General features: G+C 36.7%; 1 protein-coding gene across 2 annotated transcripts in view; it reads left to right on the top strand.

Moving 5' to 3' along the window:
• MED23 (mediator complex subunit 23) overlaps positions 1-23,618 on the top strand; it is a 48,839-nt gene that overhangs the window by 5,730 nt on the left and 19,491 nt on the right. Inside the window, exons 5-16 of one of the 2 annotated variants that reach the window (XM_006144298.3) lie at positions 161-272; positions 1,760-1,858; positions 3,113-3,214; positions 3,990-4,059; positions 5,343-5,455; positions 8,251-8,346; positions 8,906-8,923; positions 14,560-14,760; positions 16,505-16,648; positions 18,868-19,013; positions 20,080-20,325; positions 22,032-22,174. In XM_006144298.3, the coding sequence (XP_006144360.1) occupies positions 161-272; positions 1,760-1,858; positions 3,113-3,214; positions 3,990-4,059; positions 5,343-5,455; positions 8,251-8,346; positions 8,906-8,923; positions 14,560-14,760; positions 16,505-16,648; positions 18,868-19,013; positions 20,080-20,325; positions 22,032-22,174 (1,490 nt within the window). The remainder of the gene's footprint in view (positions 1-160; positions 273-1,759; positions 1,859-3,112; positions 3,215-3,989; positions 4,060-5,342; positions 5,456-8,250; positions 8,347-8,905; positions 8,924-14,559; positions 14,761-16,504; positions 16,649-18,867; positions 19,014-20,079; positions 20,326-22,031; positions 22,175-23,618) is intronic. The other variant, XM_006144299.3, reaches the window with a different exon arrangement.

Genomic DNA, 23,618 nt, shown 5'->3' with positions numbered 1-23,618 from the left:
GTTTGATCTTTCGTACAAGTAAACACTGAAAGCCATAGGTGTCTCTTGTGAAATAATGCTTAGTATGGCAAGTATAATACTCAGAACGCATGTACTGTGGCTTTTAGAGAACTTGCAGAATTCTATCTTGTAACTGGAATGGATATTCCTTTCATTCTAGGATGGTTTGTGAATCTTTGATAAACTCTGACACCCTTGAATGGGAGAGAACACAGCTTTGGGCCTTGACATTTAAATTAGTTCGGAAGATAATTGGAGGAGTGGATTACAAGGTATTTTTTTCTAATTATTAAAAGTAATTGCTTTCAGACATTATTAAAATCTATCAGTGTATATATCATATTTTCAGGTGTAAATGAAGTGGAAGCATTTACAAAATCTGTCTTTCCATGCTATATATTTCCTGAAGAGGTTTTCAATTACCCAGTTGTTCCCACCCCTTGTCTGCTCCCCTGCCAGTCCGCATTCTTAAAAAAAAAAAAACAGGTGGCTAATATTTTTACAGTGAGCAGGGGAGTCACCGTGCAGAATCTGTGTTCCTTTATGCAGTAAATCTGAAGGTGTTGAGGCTTCTTCAGTTGAAAGAGCACAGAAAGGGTGTGTGCAGCTGAGAAGGGATTTCGGCATCAGCCCTGGCCCTCACCTTGGGCTCCCTCGGGCTCCCGTCTTTAATATTTTCAGCACAGCTCTTGATCAAAACAACATACACTCTCTAATTGTGTCTGTTAATATAGCTCCAGAGCTGAATAGCACCAAAAGCTATTTTGCTTCATCAAACCACCTAAGTTATTGTCATTTTTCAAAGGACTGCCAATACCTGACTCTGCTTTCTCTCTGCATTTTCTCTAGTTTGACTCAAGATATAATGACCTAGCCCATTACTGGCTTAACACAAACTTAACTCTGAGAAGCTTTTTCTGATCATTGTCTTTACTTAGATTTAATGCTGATTTTGCCTTCTTTCTAACTTACGTGGTGCCTCGTAATTCTTTCATGTCTATGTTCTGTCTATCTTCTTACAGCCTTGGTCACGTGGTTTATATTAAATGTGTGCTGAGTGAAATTTCTTCTCTATATATCAGATAATGCAACTGGGAATAGGTACATGATGATTTGCAGAACAGACTTAAGTACACTTGAGAGATTAAGGTGGTTGATGGATGAGAAGGGAGAATGAATTTAGAATTTACTGTGGCTAGCAGGTGGTGTGGTAGTTAAGCTACTGGACTCCCACATGGCTGACTGTGGTTCAAGTCCCAGACCTGGTGGCTTGAAAATCACACCAAGCAAAAGTGATTTCTCACTTTTCCTCTATCTCCCTAGGTGCCCTATGGCAAAAATCTTAATTAAAAAAAATTACCAATGGAAGTCAGCAGAAAGAATCACCAGAAAGTGTGATATTATCATCCACATTTTTAAAGTGTTCTCAAATCCTGTTCATATTTATTTCTCTCCATAAACACAAGTTAAGCTTTTGGACCCTAGTAGCAATAGAAACTCTTTTAATTTTATGAGGGTCAAAAAAGCTGAGTACAGAAGTTTAATTTTTATTTATGTGACTTTCTCTGTCCAGTCACATTGAAAGACACTTAGAATTCTGTTTTTGAACATGGCTCCTCTTGGGTTAATGTGAGGGACTTAACTGTCAGAAAGTTTAATGATACAACCTTGAAAAACTGTGTAAGTGTGAATCCTTCGGATGTTTTAGCTAACATGGGGTGCTACTTAGTTTTAAACTATGTCCTTTTTGGTTTATCAGGGTGTTCGAGATCTCTTAAAAGTGATTTTGGAGAAAATCCTGACGATCCCTAATACAGTGAGCTCTGCAGTCGTACAGCAGCTTCTGGCAGCCAGAGAGGTAATTCAGACTCATCTGACATTCCTTGACCATAATCTCTAGGTTTGTTTAGGTTGATGCTTTAAAAATTTATGGTAGTTTGTGGAATGTCCCTTTTCTTCTATGAGAGAAAAAAACCCACTTCTATTTTTAAAGATGCTATTTCACTTTTATTCTATTGCAAAAGGAAATATAAAATGTTAATTCATGGCTTTTAATTATAAAAATAACAACATAGGTAATAAAGTATTTTTAAAGTATTATTTAATTTTATTATCAATTTGCTACAGGGCATGTGTGTTTACCAGAGAGAGACAAAGAGAGAGAGAAAGTGAGTAAGCAAGCCGCTAGGTCTGGGACTCGAATCATGATTGGCCATGTGAGAGTCTAGTGCCTTAACCATCATGCCATGGTGTTAAGTATTTTGAACCATTACATCAGCCTATGGATCACTTAACAGATCTTTGCACTTTACAGCTGATGTTGCAAGAGTTGTGATTTTGGTCTGTTGATCTCCTATTTAACTCTACCAGTATTTAAAGCATTTTCAAGTTATTTCCTAACCATTGGCAATCTATTCCACTGTTTATTAATCTTCATCTTTAGAGATTCTTTACATTTAAATGAATTGTTTAATGCCACAGTTTAAACCCAATAAATCTATGAAATAATATCTCCACTTGTTTTTTTAATTGACAAATAAAACATGTGTATATGTGTTTACATTGTGGAATGGCTAAATTCAAATATTTTACATATTAATTACTTCACATTGTTTTGTGCTTAAAATCTACTCTCCTAGCAGTTTTCAAGTATGTAGTGTGTTATTAACTGTAAGTACCATGATATACGATCTCTTGAATTTATTCTTTTTTTTTTTTTTAAGTTTCATTATAGGGTACATGCACTCACCTGAGAAAGAGAAAGAAAACTCAACATCTGGGGGGGTGGGGGGATGGCCACACCACAGTCCCTTCTCCCCTACTCTTTTCTGGGGATTCTGGGCACGTACAAGTGTCTGGCATGATTCAGAAGTTGACAGGTCCAGGACTTGAACTGCAAAGCTGGCATATAGGTTCCAGCACCTTAGCCTTCATGCCACCTGCTGGCACCTTGAACTTATTCTTTCCTTCCTAGTGAAATGATGTATCCTTTGACCAGTGTCTCCCCTCAAAAGTAATATTTCTACTTTGCAGTGTTCTGTTTGTTGTTGCCACACCATTGTTGTAGTTTAAGGGCTGGTCATGAATCATGTTGCCTGTTCATTTTTCTTAGGTGATAGCATATATCCTGGAAAGAAATGCCTGCTTATTACCAGCCTATTTCGCAGTCACAGAGATTAGGAAACTTTATCCTGAGGGAAAACTTCCACACTGGGTAAGTTTTATATTTTTCAGAATTTTTAATAGAAATTATAGTAAAAATAGTTATATTAATCTTACTTTGGGTGCTTACTTGTAAAAATCGTCACTGTTATCCTTAAGTAATCTGTATTTTTTAAGTCATGATGCTTTTCTTTCTTTTCTCTGCTTTCCTGTTGAGACACTTAACATGTCATGTGATACAACATACACGGCTTATCAAATAGTTAAGGGTATGGTTGTGTTACTTAATTTAATTCAGGGACAGATGAACTGGTAAGTATTGGGTCATTGCAAAAGTCATGATGCATTTTTGCATAGAAAAACACATCATGGGACCAGCAATTGGCATAATGGCTATGTCGCTGGACTCCCATGTAGCCAACCGTGGTTCGCGTCCCAGACCCAGTGGCTTAAACTCACACCAGGCGCGTGTGCGTGCATTCCCAAGATCCTGAGAAGAGAATGGAGGAGAAGGGATTGTGGCATGGCCATCCTCCCCTGGGGGATGTTTTCTCGCTTTCTGTCTCTCTCTCTCTCTCTTTCTGGTGAGCGTACGTGCCCTATAGCAAAAACCTCTCCAAAGAAAAAAGAAAGAAAAACACGTCATGACTTTTCTGATGACTCAATAATTGGAAGGAAGCAAAAGAGAACTAATCTTTGAGTGATTATCTCGTGTCAGGTATTGTTCTGAATCTTTACATTTATCATCTCAAATGATCACTGTATTCAGGGTAATCTTGATTTTATTTTTAAAACTTATTTATTTATTACTTTTTTTTTTTTTTTAGTTACTTGGAAACCTAGTATCAGACTTTGTGGATACCTTCAGACCCACAGCAAGGATAAATTCCATTTGTGGTATGGCTATAATTTTAATATACTAAATAGTCCCTGGCTATTACTCATCTGACTATTGAAAAAAGCTGAGGAATAGTCTTTGGTGCATATCTTGATGGCTTGTCATTTTAGTACTTCTCTAGGAGCTTACAAATAACCTTTCACTTGTTTTTAGGTTCTTGGTGTGTTATGTGTAGAAAGGTAAAAGCAACTATCTGGGATGGGTCTACACTTTAGATACAACTGTTCTAAAAGCTATGCTTTACGATGATTAGAAAGGCCTTTTAGTACAACTGCAAGGCACAGTGGAATCTCTAGACCACTGCACGTCTCCACACACCTGTCCCTCTGTGGCAACAGTACCTGAGAGTACTGGGGTTGTTTAGCCCATTCACAGTCACATCTTTGCTTCTTATTGCATTTATTTTGTTTTGCATTTTCTCATGTTCCACCAGATTCTCTAAACTTTCTTTTAAAAATAACTGTGATTTTGCAATTTTTGTAGTACTCACATATACTCCTGAATTATTTCTAGATACCATAGTGGTCTCAGAACTGTCTGGGAATGTAGACTATTCAGTGATCAAATACTGAACATAGTTTATGAGCTAGATACTGCTCTAGACAAAAGTAAACAGACATTAGACATAAGTTTCAGTCTTGTAGCATTTGTAACTGTATATTTACTTATAGAAGTGAGGTAGGTTTGTTTTTGAGAAGGATGGTGATGAGTTCAGTTTGTGATATATTGAGCTGGAGGTGCCTGGGGGACATCCAAATGATGTATTTCGTTAGGCAGTGGAATGTATGAGCTGATGGTTTCATGCTGCATCAAGATCTCTGGGGACATCCTGCATAAAGTTAATCATGTTGACCCTAGAATAGAGGTTTTAAACTCAAGAAAGGGCCATCTGATAAGGATTTTAAAATTGTGTAGGCTATTTGTTCTGTTGCAATGACTCAATTCTGCATCATACTGAAAAAGCAACTGTTTTACAATATAACATTATAAAAACAGGTGACAGACTGGGTCTGGCAGATGGAGTCTGTCTTGCTAACCTCTGCCTTAGACACTTGAATAGAATGCAACATTTTTTAGTTTGGAAGGCACATACATATTGATCTTCAGCTGTGTGAACTAAAAATAAAAAAAATTCCCAGACTTTGGTCTCATTAAGACAGTTTAAGAAACTATTATTAACTCAATGCCTGGTTTAAAAATATATTCATTAAATATTTGTGAACAAAGGTCCAGGCATTGCTCTGTTCACAATTACTTAAAAACATTTTTATGATACATACAGGCCGCTGCAGTCTTTTGCCAGTTGTAAATAACTCAGGTGCCATTTGCAATTCATGGAAATTGGATCCTGCAACTCTTCGTTTCCCTTTGAAAGGCCTGTTGCCATATGATAAGGTATGTTACTAAATGTAATGGAACTTATGGTCTAACACACTTCATTTTATATTAAAAGATGTGTGCTGTTACACTCTTCATAGTCTCAAGAAGTATGTAAATAATTAAAAAGCATTTATGGTTTATTATTTTGTTCCAGTATCCAAATACACCATGTGGTTTGTGCTGTCATGGATGTCTATGTTCAGTGGTCTACTTCTGGCAAAGTACTTAAAGACAGAATACTGAAATTTTAAATTTATTCTTTGGTTAGGCCCCACCCACATTTGTCATAGAGCAAGGATTTGTACTCAGACCGTCTGATTCCAGAATTTACATTACATTCTTTTTTTTTTTTCAATTGCCAGAGGGCATGTGCACTCTCCAGAGAGAGCGTAAGAAAGAGGGAGGAAGGGAGTGAGTAAGTACCCCCAGTGAGCATGGTCGTACTGCTTCTCCATTTCTCCATCTCAGGGATTTCAGGCACTCACATGTGAATGTGCACACACATACACAAAAGCCTGGAATATTCTCGAGCCGCTGGAGGTGGAATGTGGCCACGTGGGATCCAGCTTCCGTAACCGCTAAGCGACAGGTGTTGCCCGAGGATCTACACACCTAACTGCTGTGCTGTCAGGTCATTTGACCTCTTCAAGTTCAGAAATAATGTTTCTATTGATCCTGGTTAAGAGAGTGTTGGAAACTGTTTCCATTCCTCTTTGATTAAATTTCTGAGCAGAAAAATCTTTTCTAATACTGATGCTTAAAACTAATGTAGCTGTATCTGTCATACTTGCAAGTTTAATGATAAAGGGAGGAGAATTTGCTTTTTCAAACTGCAAAAGTTTAAACATACCCTTTAAAGGCAGCACTTTTTTTAAATTGTTGCATTAGTGGGACCAGCTCCGTGGTCCAGTGATAGTGTATTGCTCAAGAGAAGCCAATCTCATGTGAAGACCACAGTTTGAATCCCCAGCCTGGTCAGCATAAAACATGCTGGCCATGATTACAAGTGCAAGAGCCAGTGGACTGGAGGACAGGGGTCATGACGTGACTAGACTCGCCCTGTAGAGGGTGCTCTTCTCTCTCTCGTATGTGTTCCTTGCACATGCATGTTCACACATGTTCTATTATTAAAAAAGGAAGATAAAAATAAAAATTAAATTGTTTTATTAGTGAGAAGTCTTGATTATTGGATCGTGACCTCTGCAAACATGATAAGTCAACTCTTGCTGTAAAAAGTTCTCCGTAAAACAGGGATACTTGTTTCTCTGTCTTAAAATGCCCAAGGAATCTTGTACAATTAATATATTGAAAGTGAATGCCTACATACTCATATCTCTTTCCAAAATATTTTATTGTTAAAATGCAGAAAAAAACAGTGACCAGACTATAGTCTTGATAGGAATAAGTTCAAAAGAAAAAAAAAGTGAAGGAATTTAATGTGCTAACTGTGGCTAAAATTTTTACCTCACAGTGAATATAAAACAGTCTCTTAAAGGTTATCTTAAAGCCTGGCCCATAGCCTAGTGGTTAAGGGAGCCAAATTTCACACGAGCAACCGTGGTTTGAATCCTGGCCCTGTTGGCTCAAAAAACACACCAAGCACATATACACGGGTGTCCCAGATCCTGTGGGTACCAAATCCTGACAGTTGAGAAGTGGAGGAGAGGGACTGAGATGTGACCACTGGTGGGCAGGGCGCTTTCTTCCTCTCTTATTCTGTCTCAGTGTCTGGCAAGTGCACATGCCCTCTGGCCAAAAATGTGTGTGTGTGTGTGTGTGTGTGTGTGTGTGTGTAAACACTTAAACAATACATTTTTAATTTTTAGTGTGAATAACAAATATAAATAGGCACATGACTAGTTTGTCTACTATTCTGAAATCAGAAGAGTCAAAAGATGTTTGGGGACTCTTGTTAGGGAAATAGGGGGTTGGGTGGATTATAGTTGAAACACATAGATAAACTTTCAGATTGTCATTTGGAAAATGGCTGCAACCTCTGAAAAAGATATTTTTTATTGGCACTGTCTAGTATTTGTTATAAATTTAATTTGGTTATTAGAATTATATGTTTATATATCTAGGAACATGTAGAAAATGGACTCTCAAGTTAATAATAGAAAGAAGGCAAAGATTGTCTTAGCATGCTTTTCTTTAAAATCTTTTTTTTTTGTTTATTTATTTAATTATTCCATGACAGAGGGGAGAGGCTGGAGGTGGTGGTGGTGGGGGGAGAGAGACAGAGAAAGCACCCCGAATAGGGTCCTCATGCTGAGATCCACCCTCAGTCTCAGGCAACCTGGATTGAGGTACACACACACCTGCGTGCTGGGGGGGTCTTGGGTCAAGGACCTAGGACCTTTCCCTGTGGTTCTAGTTGTGTTACCTTTGTGTCACCCTTTACCACACCCGACCCTTTCTGATGCTTCTCTAAGCAACCTTACCCATGGCAGAACTTACGTAAATTGATATCACAAGACTCTAAGATTTTAAAAATGTAAATATTTTATGTTTTCAGGAAAATAATATCAAAAGTGCTCTGGGGAAGGGGAGGTTGGAAAATGTGGTTGTGGTGTCATCTTTGTTGTCCTCAGTATGACCTTAGGCAGTGTCCTTACCTCAGTCATCAGACGAGGGCTGGCAGTGGGTTGATGGAAGCACTAAAAGTCCTTTGATTTTTTTCCCACTAGATACTGCCTCCTCTGTGAAGGTAATGAGTGCCTGTAGAAGATTTTTTAACTCCCAATTTCAAATCATTTTAATTCATAGTTACGTTGGTCTTGAAGCAATAATTTTCTTTATTTTCTTTAAAGGATCTGTTTGAACCACAGACTGCTTTGTTGAGATATGTATTGGAGCAGCCTTATTCCAGGGATATGGTCTGCAATATGCTAGGTTTAAATAAGCAGGTACTGTACTATGCTGGAAACCTCGTAAATTCTGCATAGAATCTGCACTATTCTTTTCTCTTTTCTTTGCTGTAGCTAACTGAGCAAAACAGTTCAGAATTATTTGGTGATTTTTAAAAAATAATGTGGTTTATTAAACAATGTATCGTTTCTATCATTTATATATTGCCTAAGAATGTTTCAATTAAAAAGGAAATATTTTTAAAGTTGATTTATTTTGCATTGCTTTTTTTTCTATAAGGCCAGTTTCAAGCATACCTTTTGCCAGAGAAACCTACACATGACTTAACCATAATTTTTTCCTTTTTTGATTGTTTTGGGTGTCTTTTTTTTTTAATCACCCTGGGTATCTTCAGCGTGGCCTCCTTGCTGGTTTTTTTTTTTTTTTTTCCTTTTTTTTGGATATGTGTTTCTTTTTGGTGGTTTAACATGTGGGAGGGTTTGTGCTGACTCTGGGTTCCTTGAGGCTGGCCTCATAGTCACTGTTTTGTCTTTTCTTTTTTTCTTCCTTTATTTTTGTTCTGTCCTGTCTTGTCCTGCCCATCCTCCAATGCTCTAGACCTTGAACATTGCTCAGGTATGTTCACAACCTTACTGTTGTATTGTGACTAACGATACGCTGGCCGCTTTGTAGCCACTGATTCCATTTAGAGAATACGTGTATGGTCGGGGCTTGAAATTGGCAGGACCATGCTGAGACCAAGGCCACTAAACAAAATTTCTTCTTGGGATATGAGAGTTGTTTTTGGTGGATTGTTTTTGGTTTTGGTTTTTTTGGTGTTTGTTTTTGTTTTTGTTTTTAATATTCTTTTTTATTTTTTATTTTTTTAAACAAAGAGACAACACCTGGCACTTAATAAAAACCTGTCACTTTTTGATGGGTTTCTTTTCCTTCCCACTCCATTTTACTGTTTTTCATATTTTAGGGCTAAAGCTAGCCTGGTAGAATTTTCATAGATGGAAAGATTCGTGGTGGCCTTTATCTTTCCAGACAATTAAGACAAATAAATAAACAACAACAACAAATACTTATGTTGCCTTGCCTAAAATGAAAACAAATTAAAAATAAACAAGAGAAAAATACTTTAATAGAGACACGCTGCTTTTAAAAGTTGGAGTGGTAAACTATACAGGGAAGGCTTTTTTGGAAACATGGGGATTGACTAAGAACTGTCACACTCTCATGACCCCACACCTGCTTGACAAACACCCTTCTTTGTAAGTCTTTGCCAGAAGTGCCCTCCTTCTAGAGTGAGTTCTTCTCAGTCGAAGCTCACCTATCGTGGGAGAAAAACACCATGGCCAAACTTTATAAACCAAACTCTTATTCAGTCCCAAGTCTGTTCCAGGACTTTTCACCTTTGAGATTTTAAGCAAAGTAGTGGTTCCAATGATTTTTGTTAAACATTTTTGAGCCCATCATGTTAAAATAGACCACCTTTTTGATTTTAAAAAGACGTTCTTGTCTAGGATATATAAAATAGCGTTACTGTTTGCAATACTATAGTGAAGGTTGTGCCAGTGCTTCCATTTATAAAGCCCTATTTTTAAGGACATATAGCTTGGCCATAAAACTTGCTCAGTGTTGAAACTTTGCATGCCAAACCTCACCCTAGTAGCAGTATCTCTTTTATTATTTTAAGTTTTTTCTTCTGAAAAATTTACCAACTTTCCTTGTTTGGACAAGCCTTTGTACACGTGAAACTGAAACTGCTTCACACTAGAGTATCTGACAGTTACCTCATATAATCTGTCAATTTGACATCTTAAATATCAAGTCATTAATTCTGATCAACTTTCACTTGACTTAGAGGTAAGTATTCAGTTAACTTTGAAAGAATGCTTCATGCTTTGTTTTGAAACTAATTTTTGCAATGAACTTTAAGTCATGTTGGATTCGATTTTTTTTTAGTTTGGTGGATAAATGCACCTGTGGTCATTTGAGCTGCAAGTACCATCCCCTGAATATCCTTAGCTATTCTTAGCTTTTTTCTTTTGGGGGCAGCTCTTCTTAAACTAGAAATTGACAGAACAACTCAAAGAAGAGTATTTCTGATCTGATCATTTCAATAACAAGTTTCAACCTAAAAAAAGTTTATGACTAAGACATAAATCCATAAAAAATAAAGTTTATAATGGAAATGCTGACAGAACATTATTAGTATTGGTCCCACTGTAGTGTAAACATTGTCAAAAAATTCACACTTCATCAGTAATTGTTTTCATAGAAAACTCTAGTGAGGGGACTCATAGATGGAGGGTAATAAGCTTGACTTGATATATTATTTTTACCTGCTGAAACGTAGAGTAGAACATGAGAACATGTAGCTTAAGAAACATATGATTAAAAATAATGAAGTCATCTTACCACATCTTCTGTCATTAGAACCGCATCCTGCACTATACTTTCTTGTCCTTTCTCTAGCAACGCAATAATTTACTTAAAGCTTGGAACCTTTTTAAGTGCTGTCTGTATTGCATTTTCCAGTAGGAATTGGGCTATATTTTACCCTAAAATTGGTCATGTTCAGAAGGTCATAAATAGCCCGGTTCTCTGACCAGTAAGATCAAGTGTTGGACTTAAACTCGCAGTGGAAAGAAAACTCCTGTTCTGGGTGTTTACAAAAGGGTTTTACTCTTTCAGCTGAATAAAAGCATTACAAATCAGTATCCTCCTCAAGTTCTTAGGTGACAGAGTATAAAGGTAGACTACCATTTGACAGTGAAATACTAGTCAATCAGTATCACTCACTTTCCCTTTGACATAACTTGCAGTTATTTCAAAATACCTCTGGAAGACACCAATGGAAGTGTGTTAACTGGCATAGGGTTCTATTTCTTTCTGATTGGCAGCTTTCTCAGTTAAAGCAGAGAACATAATAAATTACATTAAAATTTTTTTCTTCCTGACTTTTCCTGAGTAGGTATCACTTTAAAATTGACTTATAGCACTGGAAGCATGATTTAAAATTAAGTTAAGCTCACCTAAGCTTAACATTTCACTGCAAAAGCAGTACCAGAACTGTTACATGGGACGTGTCAGGTGCCACTCTGGAGAATATGGAAAACAAAGATTGGAAAGGGTTATTTGCCATTTGAAATAGTGGTGGGTGGAATCAGAGGTCTGGTGGGGGGACTTACTATTAATGCTTCTGTTAATGCCTTGTGCCTGATTTTGAGTTTTTACCAAAACTGAACATTTTAAATATGGTTCTAGTATAGTTTAGGCTATTACATAGAAATAAAATTGTTAAAATATTGGGGTTAGATATTCTTATTGTTAAAATATGTTTTAAATAAGTACATGTATAGATATAATGTAAACTAACAAATTTAGCTTTGATATACCAGTGTTTGGAAGTCCTCAGTTTACCAAAGCTTTCAGAAAGCAAGATATGAATAGCCCATAAGGTTAAGCCCATTAGCTTACAGAATTATTATAGCTTAGTTATTGACAATTAAGTTTTATTTGTAGTTCATTAAACTGCTTAACAAATGTTTGTTCCATTTTGTAACACAATCTGCTTTATGGCAGGGAGTCTTCATTTTAATGTACCTGTCTTTTAAAAACTAAAGGTAAACATTATTATTCTAATAGCAGTACAGATCATTTTATATTTTAAACTTTAATTTTTTTATATTTAAAAAATTGACAAATAAACGAACATGATTAAGGTATCTTCCAGCTTGGTTTTAGAAATATCCTTGGCTTTAACCAAAAACACCTGGGAAATTTATTGTCATTAATCCTGATAGGCATTCTACCACCGCTGGATTCCAGAGCATTAGGTACCGTATAGGTTCCTGACCTAATTATTGACATAAAATCTGGGAATCTAATTGAGCCATGCCATAAATTGAAAGACCATCAACTTTAATTGTAAATTTCCCAGTTCTTGCTTTGTCAAAATATTAATATTTTTGGCTTTCCTCTTTAAATCATTAGCTATATGGCCATCATTACACACCTAAAAATACACGGGTGAAAATCCAGTTGTTTAAAACAAATAGATAATACTGAAAAGGGAAACTCCAAAGCGATTCAGGTGCTAAAACCCAATTTTACTTAGTTTTCTCTTTTTTGCTGAATTAGACTGCTGGAAAACTATTATGGGTGGAGAAATAGATTGATTGATTGATTAGTTCCCAAACTAGTGGCAAATTCCCATCATTAGTGAAAAATTCCTACTGGAAATCCTGGCTTTACTTCTTTTCACAAATTTTTCTGACTCTTGTATACTTTGAATGATCTCACTCTAAATTTGTGTTGTCTGACACATTTCTTAGGTTGTTGGTGGTTGGCAGAACTAGTGAATTTCAAGCCCTGTACACAGTAGTTTTGCATGCTGATTTAAGAACTAGTCTGTAGTGTTGTCTGTTGCACTTTGCTCTGCTTCATAATAATAATTACATTCGGAGGAAAAGTACTGTAGTCTCAACCAGTGGTGTTAATATTGCTCTTTGTAAACCTGTAATGTGGTCAAACTGTGATCATGGCATTGTGTTTTTGGAGAAGATATGAGAATATGATGCTTACCATTTTGGGTAGATGTTTGTTTTATTTGCATGCTTTAAGAAAGTGCAGCCATATTGGAGCTTTCAAAGTTTGGAGCTGGCAAAGAGCATGCAGAAGAGGGGGTGCTACTCATTATGTTTTGTTTATTTCCAAATTTGTCCCCATTTTGCATTTTCCCCCTAAATTTAAAGAAACCATATCCCTTTTTCATGGCAAAAGACTGATAATCACATCTAAAGTTCAGAGGGAAAGCATCTGTATTAGTTAATTGTATTCACTAGAAAGGCTTCCAACTGCCTAATAAGTCATATAACATATTTATAAAGGAAATATGAAAATGGCTTAAAATGTGGCTTAATATATTTCTTTGGTAAAAGTGTATTTTATAAATCACTTTTAAAAGCACAAATCTTTTTGCCTCTAGAAAGGGAAGTTGCATTTTCATTTTTAGTGTTTAAACTCAATTCTTTTTCTTATTTTAGATTTTTAAGTGGTCTAATTTTAAAATTAAAGCTGCATTATGTTTGTCTTCCAAGGGGGGAATAGGAGATTAGCGTCAAGATTTTTTTTTTTTAATTTTTGAAAAAATGTTCATTTTTCAGTATCGGGAGCAATACCACACATTGGAAAATAGAAACTGAGTAAGCTGGCAGCATTTAGGTGTACCTCTGTATATGAAGTTAGTGTAAACTCGTGGTGGTTACTTGAGAATAAATAGATTCAGACATGTTTTATCTCAGTATCCAATCCCTGGAAATCCAGGTTTTTCATCTTTTAAGTTAGAGTGCACAATTAATACTGCTATCACCATTTTATATGCCTTTAAAACACTATCTTTTTCAAAGAATGAAAAACAAACTTTTGACTATTCAGTGCTCTTTATCAAACTGTAACAACGATGTCCATAGAGTGGAAGTCAAAAGTTAGTGGGAAATCTGTTTTGTGGGAGGCCTGCAGAATAAAAAGTATATTTTTTTCATGTTTCTTTTTTGTGATACTCACTCTCTGTGATAATGTAACATGGTGCAGCTTTAATTGACTCGATCTAACCTTAACTTCTTAAGTTCAACTTCATTCCATGCTTCTCAGCCTCTTGTTACAATTAATGCCCATATTTCAGTATCGGGAGCAATACCACACATTGGAAAATAGAAACTGAGTAAGCTGGCAGCATTTAGGTGTACCTCTGTATATGAAGTTAGTGTAAACTCGTGGTGGTTACTTGAGAATAAATAGATTCAGACATGTTTTATCTCAGTATCCAATCCCTGGAAATCCAGGTTTTTCATCTTTTAAGTTAGAGTGCACAATTAATACTGCTATCACCATTTTATATGCCTTTAAAACACTATCTTTTTCAAAGAATGAAAAACAAACTTTTGACTATTCAGTGCTCTTTATCAAACTGTAACAACGATGTCCATAGAGTGGAAGTCAAAAGTTAGTGGGAAATCTGTTTTGTGGGAGGCCTGCAGAATAAAAAGTATATTTTTTTCATGTTTCTTTTTTGTGATACTCACTCTCTGTGATAATGTAACATGGTGCAGCTTTAATTGACTCGATCTAACCTTAACTTCTTAAGTTCAACTTCATTCCATGCTTCTCAGCCTCTTGTTACAATTAATGCCCATTAACTGGTAACTTCTAAAACTAACCTGGAGGCCTGTGGAATACTGTATTTAATCTCTGCCCTACAGCACAAGCAGCGCTGCCCTGTGCTGGAGGACCAGCTGGTGGACCTGGTGGTTTACGCCATGGAACGGTCAGAGACGGAGGAGAAGTTCGATGACGGGGGGACGAGCCAACTCCTCTGGCAGCATCTTTCAAGTCAGCTCATTTTCTTTGTGCTTTTCCAGTTTGCAAGTTTTCCACACATGGTCCTTTCTCTTCATCAGAAGGTATGTGCTGAACATTTTGGTCAGAGCAATTCCACCTGTAGATTAGTATTTTTGGTATTGCCTAGTGGCAGAAGTTCTGAGCCCTGATTTCTGTCTCGTTCAGTGCTTTTATACTGTAACTATTCATTTCCTTGTTACTTTAAAAACTGGATTCAGTCATTAATTCTACATATTCACAGTGCAAAGACCGTGGAATATAAAATAAAAGGTACTGTGGTACCTTCAGTGAACCCCTCACTGGAGGGGAAGATGTTTGTATAAATAATTTGATGGAATATAATAACTGTAATGGAAGCATGTTTCCCTGCAGTAAATTGGAAGACAGTAGTCCCTATCAAAGACAACAAGAACGGGTCTGCCAAAGAGCCATTTAGGCTAATACTTGAACAAATAGAAATTTGCCAAGAGAAAATAGGAGAAAGTTTCTCTAGCGATAAGATCATTATTTAGAAAGGAATAGAGACGTGTGAGAACTGTAAAGAAAAATATAAAGATTTTGGTGAGATGAGGAAGGCAGGAAAGCAAGGGTAGACTGGGGTGATTTTATAGGGCCATTTGTTTGTTCTCGGTTTAAATTTATTTTTGGAGGCAATGAGATTGGGAATAATTTTATCACATACAAGTTGGTCAGATTACTTTTAGTGGCTACAAAGAGGAAGATGGTGTTACAGAGATGGATAGGGTAAAACCAGAGGCAAGGAAATGAGTGAAGGAGATCTTGCAATGAACTAGATAAAAGATACTGAAGGCTTAAACCAGGACAGAGAGGAGGAGCCAGATACCAACCAGCTGTGGTGAGGAGATTAAACAGAACTAAGTGGTGGACAGATAACAGAGGGAGTAACGGAGTCAAGGCTTGCTCACTGTTTCTGCTTGGTATAGAATAGGATAGAACCATGATGCCAACAAAGGGAGACACATGGAAGGGTACATTTAGGGGAAGAGTTGGTTTCAGTCGCCAAGTTTTTGAGCAGTTGAGTGGGAATAAAATAAATGTTATTGTGTCTAACATCTCTACAGGTGAATTATATGTGGGGTATTTCTTCCTGAAAGTTTTTAAAATCCTTTCATTCACTATTTCTCCTTTGCTAATGTTGCAATTTATAAGAAAGCAGGTTTTATTTTATAATAACCAGTTCTTGAGGTTTAACAAAAAATTTTTAAATCTTGTTGGCATAATAAAATTATTCCTTATGCATTGATAAGATGTTTTAAAGAATTATCCCATACTAGGGCCAGCCCATGGCATGATAGCTAAAGCCGCTGCATCCTACATGACCAACTGCATGGTTTGAGTCTTGGGCCCAGTGGCTTGAGAAACATTCCAGGTGCTTGTGTGTGCATGCCCAAGATTTGAAGGAAGGAAAAAGGGACAAGAAGAGATTGTGGCATAAGCATTTCTCATAGGTGGTGCTTTCTCACCTTCCCTCGCTGTCTCTCTCTGGAGAGTACATGTGCCCTCTGGCAAATGGGAAAAAACAAAAAAAAAGAATGATTCCATACTAAGGTGATTCTCATGCAGACATGATCAATTTAATTATATTCAGCATATTAGATTTTGTGTGGTTTGTCTTGAATTGAAATTAAGTAATTACTAAGTACCAAAGTTAAATGCTAACTTTCTGAGAGCAGAAACCAGAGTTTCTCCACTTGTTTATAAACAAAAAACAAAAAACCCAAAAGCTTTCTCCATGTACATTATAGAGTAACTGTGTATACATGTATATTTAAACATCTTTTACAGTTAGCAGGGCGAGGACTGATTAAAGGCAGAGATCATCTGATGTGGGTTCTCTTGCAATTCATTTCTGGAAGTATTCAGAAAAATGCACTAGCTGATTTTCTGCCTGTTATGAAGCTCTTTGACTTGCTGTATCCAGAAAAAGAGGTAAGTTTTACTGAATAGTTAACAATATGATCAGTGAATTATGTCTTAATTAATATTTAAGTATTTTACCACAATTTTGTGAGTGCTGGCTTTGAATGAGTTCTTTTCCCAGTTCTCCAGTTGACCATGATTATGGGATGGGCATTCAGTATCTTTTGATATTAGTTTACTCATATGTAAAATGAAGACATTGAGCTAGATTATTTGTAAAGTTTTTTTTTTTCTAAATTACAATTGAATATATAGTATAGCAGCTCTTTCTCTATATTCTAAGTAGGTCTACAGTTGTAAAAAGTACCCAATCTCAAGTGTTTCATTATATAACGATTGAATAAAATGTGATTATATCTTGATAATTGCCATTTTTTAGAAACATTTTATTATGGAAAATGTTAAGGACCCACAAATAGTAGAGCAAATAGAAAGGTAAACCCATGTATTCCTGTCACCAAGATATGTCCTTATTTCATCCTTCCTCCTTATCTTTTTTGTTATTGCTGGACAGTTTTATTTATTTTTAAGTTTCTTTTCTTCTTTCTCTCACAAGCTAGAGAGAAAAGGAGAGAAATAGACTGGGCACACACAACAGGGTCTTAATAGCACAGTCTGCTCCAGCTTCAGTCATATTGCTGGACAGTTTTAAAGCAAATTCCAGACATTCATAGCATTGTGCCCATCTGTATTCAGTATGCTTAGTGATAGTCATTCAGATTGCATATTTCTTTGATTTTAATGTGTTTATGGAAAGCACATACGATGTGAAAGTTGAAAACATGACCTCATAGAGAGAGAAGAATAAGGAATGACTTCTGGAAGCTGGCATGGTGGGAGAGGGGCAGGAATAGGGAAATGCCAATTGACAGAAGTAAAGTCACGGATAGGTAAGAATGTCTAGATTAGAAGATTAGATAGATTAGAAGATACAGTGGGAAGAATATAAATGGCAACAATTTGCTTTGGATCTGAACTCTAGCTTACAGGAAGGATTTTGAATGCTCCTAACACAAATAATGGCAAATGGTTGATGGGTGTGCTAATTATAATAAATAATAAATACCTGAATAAATACCCTGAATGTGTAATGACCTGCTGTATTCTTGTACTATAAAATCATATACCCCCACAATAATTAAAATGATTACTTGTTAATTAAAATTAAATATTTATTTAAAAGCATATTTATATTGGTCTTAGAAATTCTATATGCTTTTGGTGTATTTATCACATTTAAAATGTAAGATTTAATAATGAAGTTTTTTAAATAAAATTTTTAAATGTTTTTTGTTTGAGAATGCTCTGTGTTGGTCAGAAACCTTGACTAGGTACTTGTGAATTTCTGTTGCTTACATGGAAAATAAAAATATGACAAGTAAAATATCACAGAACTAACACTACAGGCTACTGGTTAAGGGAGCCAGATCCCACATGGCCAACTGCAGTTAAGTCATGGCCCTGATGTCTAGAAAGACATACCAGGGGTGTTTGTGTGTGCACATACACATGTACCCCAAATCTTGACAGCACAGAATTGCAGTAAAGGAATTGCAGTGTGACGACACCCTATTGAGAAGTGCTTTTTCTCTCTGGTGAAAGTATGTATCTTTTGGCAACTGGAAAAAAAAGTCTTGTAGTAGTCTCAGAACTTTATGATTGTTAGAACCTTCTGATTTGTATTATTGAATACTTAAAGAACCATTGAGGCTAAATTAAGAGACTGTTTTAGAAAGGTAATTTATCAGAAATGATGTACTAAAATATGGAGGAATTTCAAAAATTTGTGGAAGATGAAATTAAAATATTAATTTATATTGGTGCAAAACTTTTTTAATTCATGCAAGATTTTTTTCTTTTTTTTTTTTGGAGAGGTTTTTGCCATAGGGCACGTGCGCTCACCAGACAGAGACAGAGAGACAGAAAGCGAGAAATCAACCCCCAAGGGGGATGGCCACGCCGCAATCACTTCTCCTCCATTCTCCTCTCGGGATCTTGGGCACGCACGCACATGTGCCCGACGTGCGTGCACGCCACCAGGTCCGGGACTTGAACCATGGTCAACTACATGGGAGTCCAGTGACATAGCCATTACGCTAACTGTTGGTCCCGCAAGATATTTTTCATAATATGGATTTTCCATGAACTTTTGAAGCCCCCCCCCCCCACATACATATCATTATTTAATCCTGCTGTTTCATCTAATATGTAAATCATTATCTTTTCAGTGTATCCCGGTTCCTGATATTAACAAACCTCAGTCAACACATGCCTTTGCAATGACATGTATTTGGATTCATCTCAATAGGAAAGCTCAGAATGACAATTCCAAGCTGCAGATTCCAATACCTCATTCCCTAAATCTTCACCATGAGTAAGTTATTTGTTGTTTGACAGTTAAATAATAAACACTAGGTGGTAGATCAAGATTGGCCCTGATATTTGTGTGAAGCTGAGAAATCTCCTCACAACCACTGGAGGTAAGGGTGAATATTCACGTATATATCATAACAAGAGAAACTGACCAGTACCTGCATCAGAAAACAAGAAGACTGACTGATTCCTGCCTATATGTATAGGTTTAAATTTTTTTATTTTCAAGGCTGGTCTTTATTTTTACGTGTTATATCTTAGTTATTACTTTTATCAAAGCGTATTTTTAGTAACGTGAAAATGTTTCAGAATTTCTCAAGTGCTTAGAACCTGACCATCATCTGACTGAAGTATGTATCTCTCACTCTGCTGGTGCTGCGATTTGTATAACAGGTCCAGCTGGCATGCTCCCTTAAATCGCTTCCAAAGCTGTGATGAGTCCAAGATGCCACTCCTAGTTAAAACTGTGTGTCAGTCTAGGGTGTTAGGAATAGCTGAACTCCATCTAGAGCTTCTGAAAAGGACTGCCAAATCTCTTCATAGGAGACTGTAGAGTAGTGAGTGTTCATATTTCATTCAGCTGTCCTTTTTTTTTTTTTTAAGAATTTATTGAATTTTATTTATTATTATTATTATTATTTAATTTGCTATGGGGCACATGTACTCACCAGAAAGAGAGAGGGAAAAGGAGAGAACAAGCTGCCAGATCTCGAACCACTCTTGATCATGTGGGAGTCCAGTGCCTTAACCATCATGCCACCTGCCCCCAAAGTTTTTTGTTTGTGTGTTTTGGGGGGAGATGTTGCCTTAGGGTATATACAGACACCAGAGAGACAGAGATAGAAAAAGGGAAAATGAGGAATCACCCCTGAGGAGGGTAGCAAATGATACACAGATGTTTCAAACTCTGAAATCTGAAGTACTTCTGGTTCTAAGCATTTTGGATGAGAGGTATTCAACCTGTATTAATAGATAGTTGTAGAAAATTGAACTTCTGAAACAATGCAAATGAACTTTATAGAAATTACTTGCATTTTTTTTTAATTTAATGGAATGTGAATTTTTAGGTTCCTACAACAGAGTCTGAGAAATAAAAGCTTACAGATGAATGACTACAAGATTGCCCTGTTGTGTAATGCATACTCTACAAATTCAGAATGCTTTACATTACCCATGGGAGCTCTGGTGGAAACTATTTATGGAAATGGAATTATGAGGGTACCTCTGCCTGGAACGAACTGCTTGGCATCAGGGTCTATTACTCCCTTACCTATGAACCTCTTAGATTCATTGACAGTTCATGCCAAAATGAGGTATGTTCTTTTTACTTACTTGTCCCTATGTCAGGGACTCGATATCAATATATTATAAACCTAGATTTCATGATTTTATATGTATATAGTAAATATTTATGGCCAGGTATATTTTTTAAAAGTAATTAGATTTGATTTGTTCTGTAAATTAATATTATTATCATATGAATTCTAGAATATATAAATAAGCCTAAACAAAATATTTACCATAATCTTATTTCCATGGGAGATAAGCATTATAAAATATTCCCTGTGAATAAGTATATGAATTTATGGTTTTGTAATTTTTTAAATATTTCCAGAGAGCACATGCATTTGTTAGACAAATTGGGGGGAGGAGACAAGCATCCCTCAGTGGGTCATGGTCACACTGCAGTCCCTTCTCCTCCATTTCTTCATCTGTCAAGATTTTGGACATATACAGACATGTTCCCAACATATTTTTCAAGTAACTGGGGCCAGGATTCAAACCATGATTGTCCATGTGGGACCTAGCTCCCTTAACCACTTAGGCTTAGGCTCTGGAGCTGGCAAATGAGTTGTTTTGATTTGACAAAAATGGGTCTGTACCAAAATGATATTTTATAACCCTTTCCTCATAATAATCAGTCAAACACCTCTTCAGGTTCAGTGTTCTTCAAAACCTTTTTTTTTTAAATTACTACAAAGAAATTCTTAGTGTGACTGCATAAGCCAATTCCACTTTGTTGGACACCGAAGTTGTCGCTGTTGTAAAGATAGCTATGAAAACTGTCTTATGGCTATCTTTGCACTCATTCATAATTACATTTTCATTAAATAATGTGCTGAAAGTAGAATAACTGGGTCCAGGAATATGAAAGTGGTATGACTTTTGCTGCATTGATGACACATATTGGTACTTTTCAAATTGATATTATGGTTTCTAAAAGTCAAAAAAGACCCTATTGGGTGTGATTCTGGAACCTCAAGTGCCCTGAGGAGACAGAGTGAGGACATCGATGACTGAAGCCTGGCACTGGCTCACAGGAGGCCAGGCCACTGTGCCTCCTGAGGCACATGGGGCTCATCAACTTCTGTGTGTAAGAATGCAGACCAGTGTAGCTAGATTTTCCAAAAATTCTTGAGAAGAGCTAGAATTACAGATGTTTATTTCTAGTCTCTCAGCCTGAAGTACTGATTCATATTTAAACATTCTTTTTTTCTGCGCATGTGGAACTTCAGATGACTATCCATTCTAGGAAAGCCATGGTTTTGTTTTGTATTGTTTTGTTTTCAAATAGTGAACACTAAAAAAATCATGTGTGTCCTTTACTTGGATGAATGACAGACTTGAGTGAAGCCCTGTTAGAACCTAACATTTTAGTGATTTGAGTAATTCTGTGACAAAAGTTAGTCCATTTTCAAATACATTTGGTTACCTATTTAAAAAAGAAAAACAGACTAAAATCATGCAAGCGTACACTTATGAGTTGTACTCAACATTTGTTTTTCCATGAGTGGAGAGATCCAGATGTGAGTTGAAAGCACGATAGGAACCAGAATTAGTCTCAGATTGTGCAGTGCATTGTTTCCAACTATCTTATACAACTGAAATACATTGAATGAATTAGCTCCATCTGAATGATTTAAGTTCTGTGTATGGTTCATACAGAGGTAGCTATAAGTAACTTCTGTATTTATGGCAAAAATATAGATTTTTGTTTTCTTTCCTTTTTTCTTCTCAGCCTTATTCACAGCATTGCAACCAGGGTGATAAAACTTGCTCATGCAAAGTCCAGTGTGGCCTTGGCTCCAGCCCTAGTGGAAACTTACAGTCGTTTATTGGTCTATATGGAAATAGAATCTTTGGGCATCAAAGGATTTATCAGTAAGAGAGGACTTTCTGCTGTTTATAACCAGTAACCCATTTACTAATTCAACAGGTATTCTAGGTGCTGGGGATACACAGTGAACGTGTCACCGCCACTTGGAGCTTCTATTGTTAATGAGGGGGGCAGACAATAAAGCAAATAAATGAGACACGCAGTTTGTCAGGGGATGCATGTTACACAGAAAAATACTGCAAAAAATAGGGATAGGAGGAAATGTGAGGGTCAGAAGAGTGGGCTGGGTTTTTAAGCAAAATGATGAGAAAGGGTAATATGCTAGGTGTTAGGGGTGCAGTGAGCAGGGTAGATGGAGTCTCTGTCCTCATTCAAATGGATTTTGTCCTAAGCAGCCATGTTGTCTTCTGATGAGTCCTAAGTCTGACTGTTAATAGAGAGGTTTCCCTCCGTTGCTAAAGACATGTATTAATGTCTATTAGTTATTCAGTTCAGAGAGTAGATATTTTCTAGTATGAAAGTGTTTTTCTGATTTGCAGTGGTTTTCATTTTACACTAATACAGTATAATTTTACTTTTAATCACCGTAACTCTTCTTCCCAGATAATGGAAAATCAATTAAAACTTTCTTGGGAAGGAGGAGAGCATAGCAAACATGATACAATTTTTTGTATTAAAAAGTGAACCTTGGCTCAGCCATGGTGGTATACATAGTGGGACAGTGCTTGAGCCATAAGGGAAACCCTGGGTTTGGATCTTAGGCCACCAAAATGTCAGTGCTCCATGATTGTGGCCAGCTGAAATGCTGGGAGGGAGGATCATGGTATGGTGAGACCCTGTGGAAGGTAACTCTGTGTGTGTGTGTGTGTGTGTGTGTATGTGTGTATCTTGGTAAAGATTGAAAAAAGTGAACTTCAGGAACTAGCAAATGATGTAATAGTTACATCGCTGGACTCCCACGTAGTCAACCGCGGTTTGAGTCCTAAACCCAGCGGCTCAGAACTCACACCGGGTGTGTGTGCATGCATACCCAAAACCCTGAGAGGAAAAATGAAGACGAGATTGCAGTGTGGCCATCCACCCTGGTGGAATGATTTCTTGCTTTCTGTCTCTGTCTCTCTGTTTCTCTCTCTGGTGGGAACAGGCAACCTGTAACAAAAATCTCAAGAAAAAAAAAATGAGCCTCATACTTGAGAAAGTTGAGAATGTTAACTTTCTAAAAATAATTAAAAAGACAGCTGAGAAGTGAGAACGAGTAGAATTCTTTTTATATATGTATCTTGTCTCATTTTATTTGTCCCGATGAACTTGAATATATTTGTCAAATTCCAGGGGAAGAAAAACAAACTCAGTTTTATAGTTAGGATCTGGATTTATTTTTTTGTTTGCCATAGGATATGAGCACTTGCCAGAAAAAGGTAGAGAGAGAGAGAAGGAAAATGAGAAATCACTTCCCCCAGGGGGCTTGGCCACACCACAGTCCCTTCT

This window comes from Tupaia chinensis, unplaced genomic scaffold, assembly GCF_000334495.1.
Source record: "Tupaia chinensis unplaced genomic scaffold, TupChi_1.0 Scaffold000117_2, whole genome shotgun sequence".
NCBI classification, from domain to species: Eukaryota; Metazoa; Chordata; class Mammalia; order Scandentia; family Tupaiidae; genus Tupaia; species Tupaia belangeri.
This window is presented reverse-complemented; position numbering and strand designations above follow the sequence as displayed.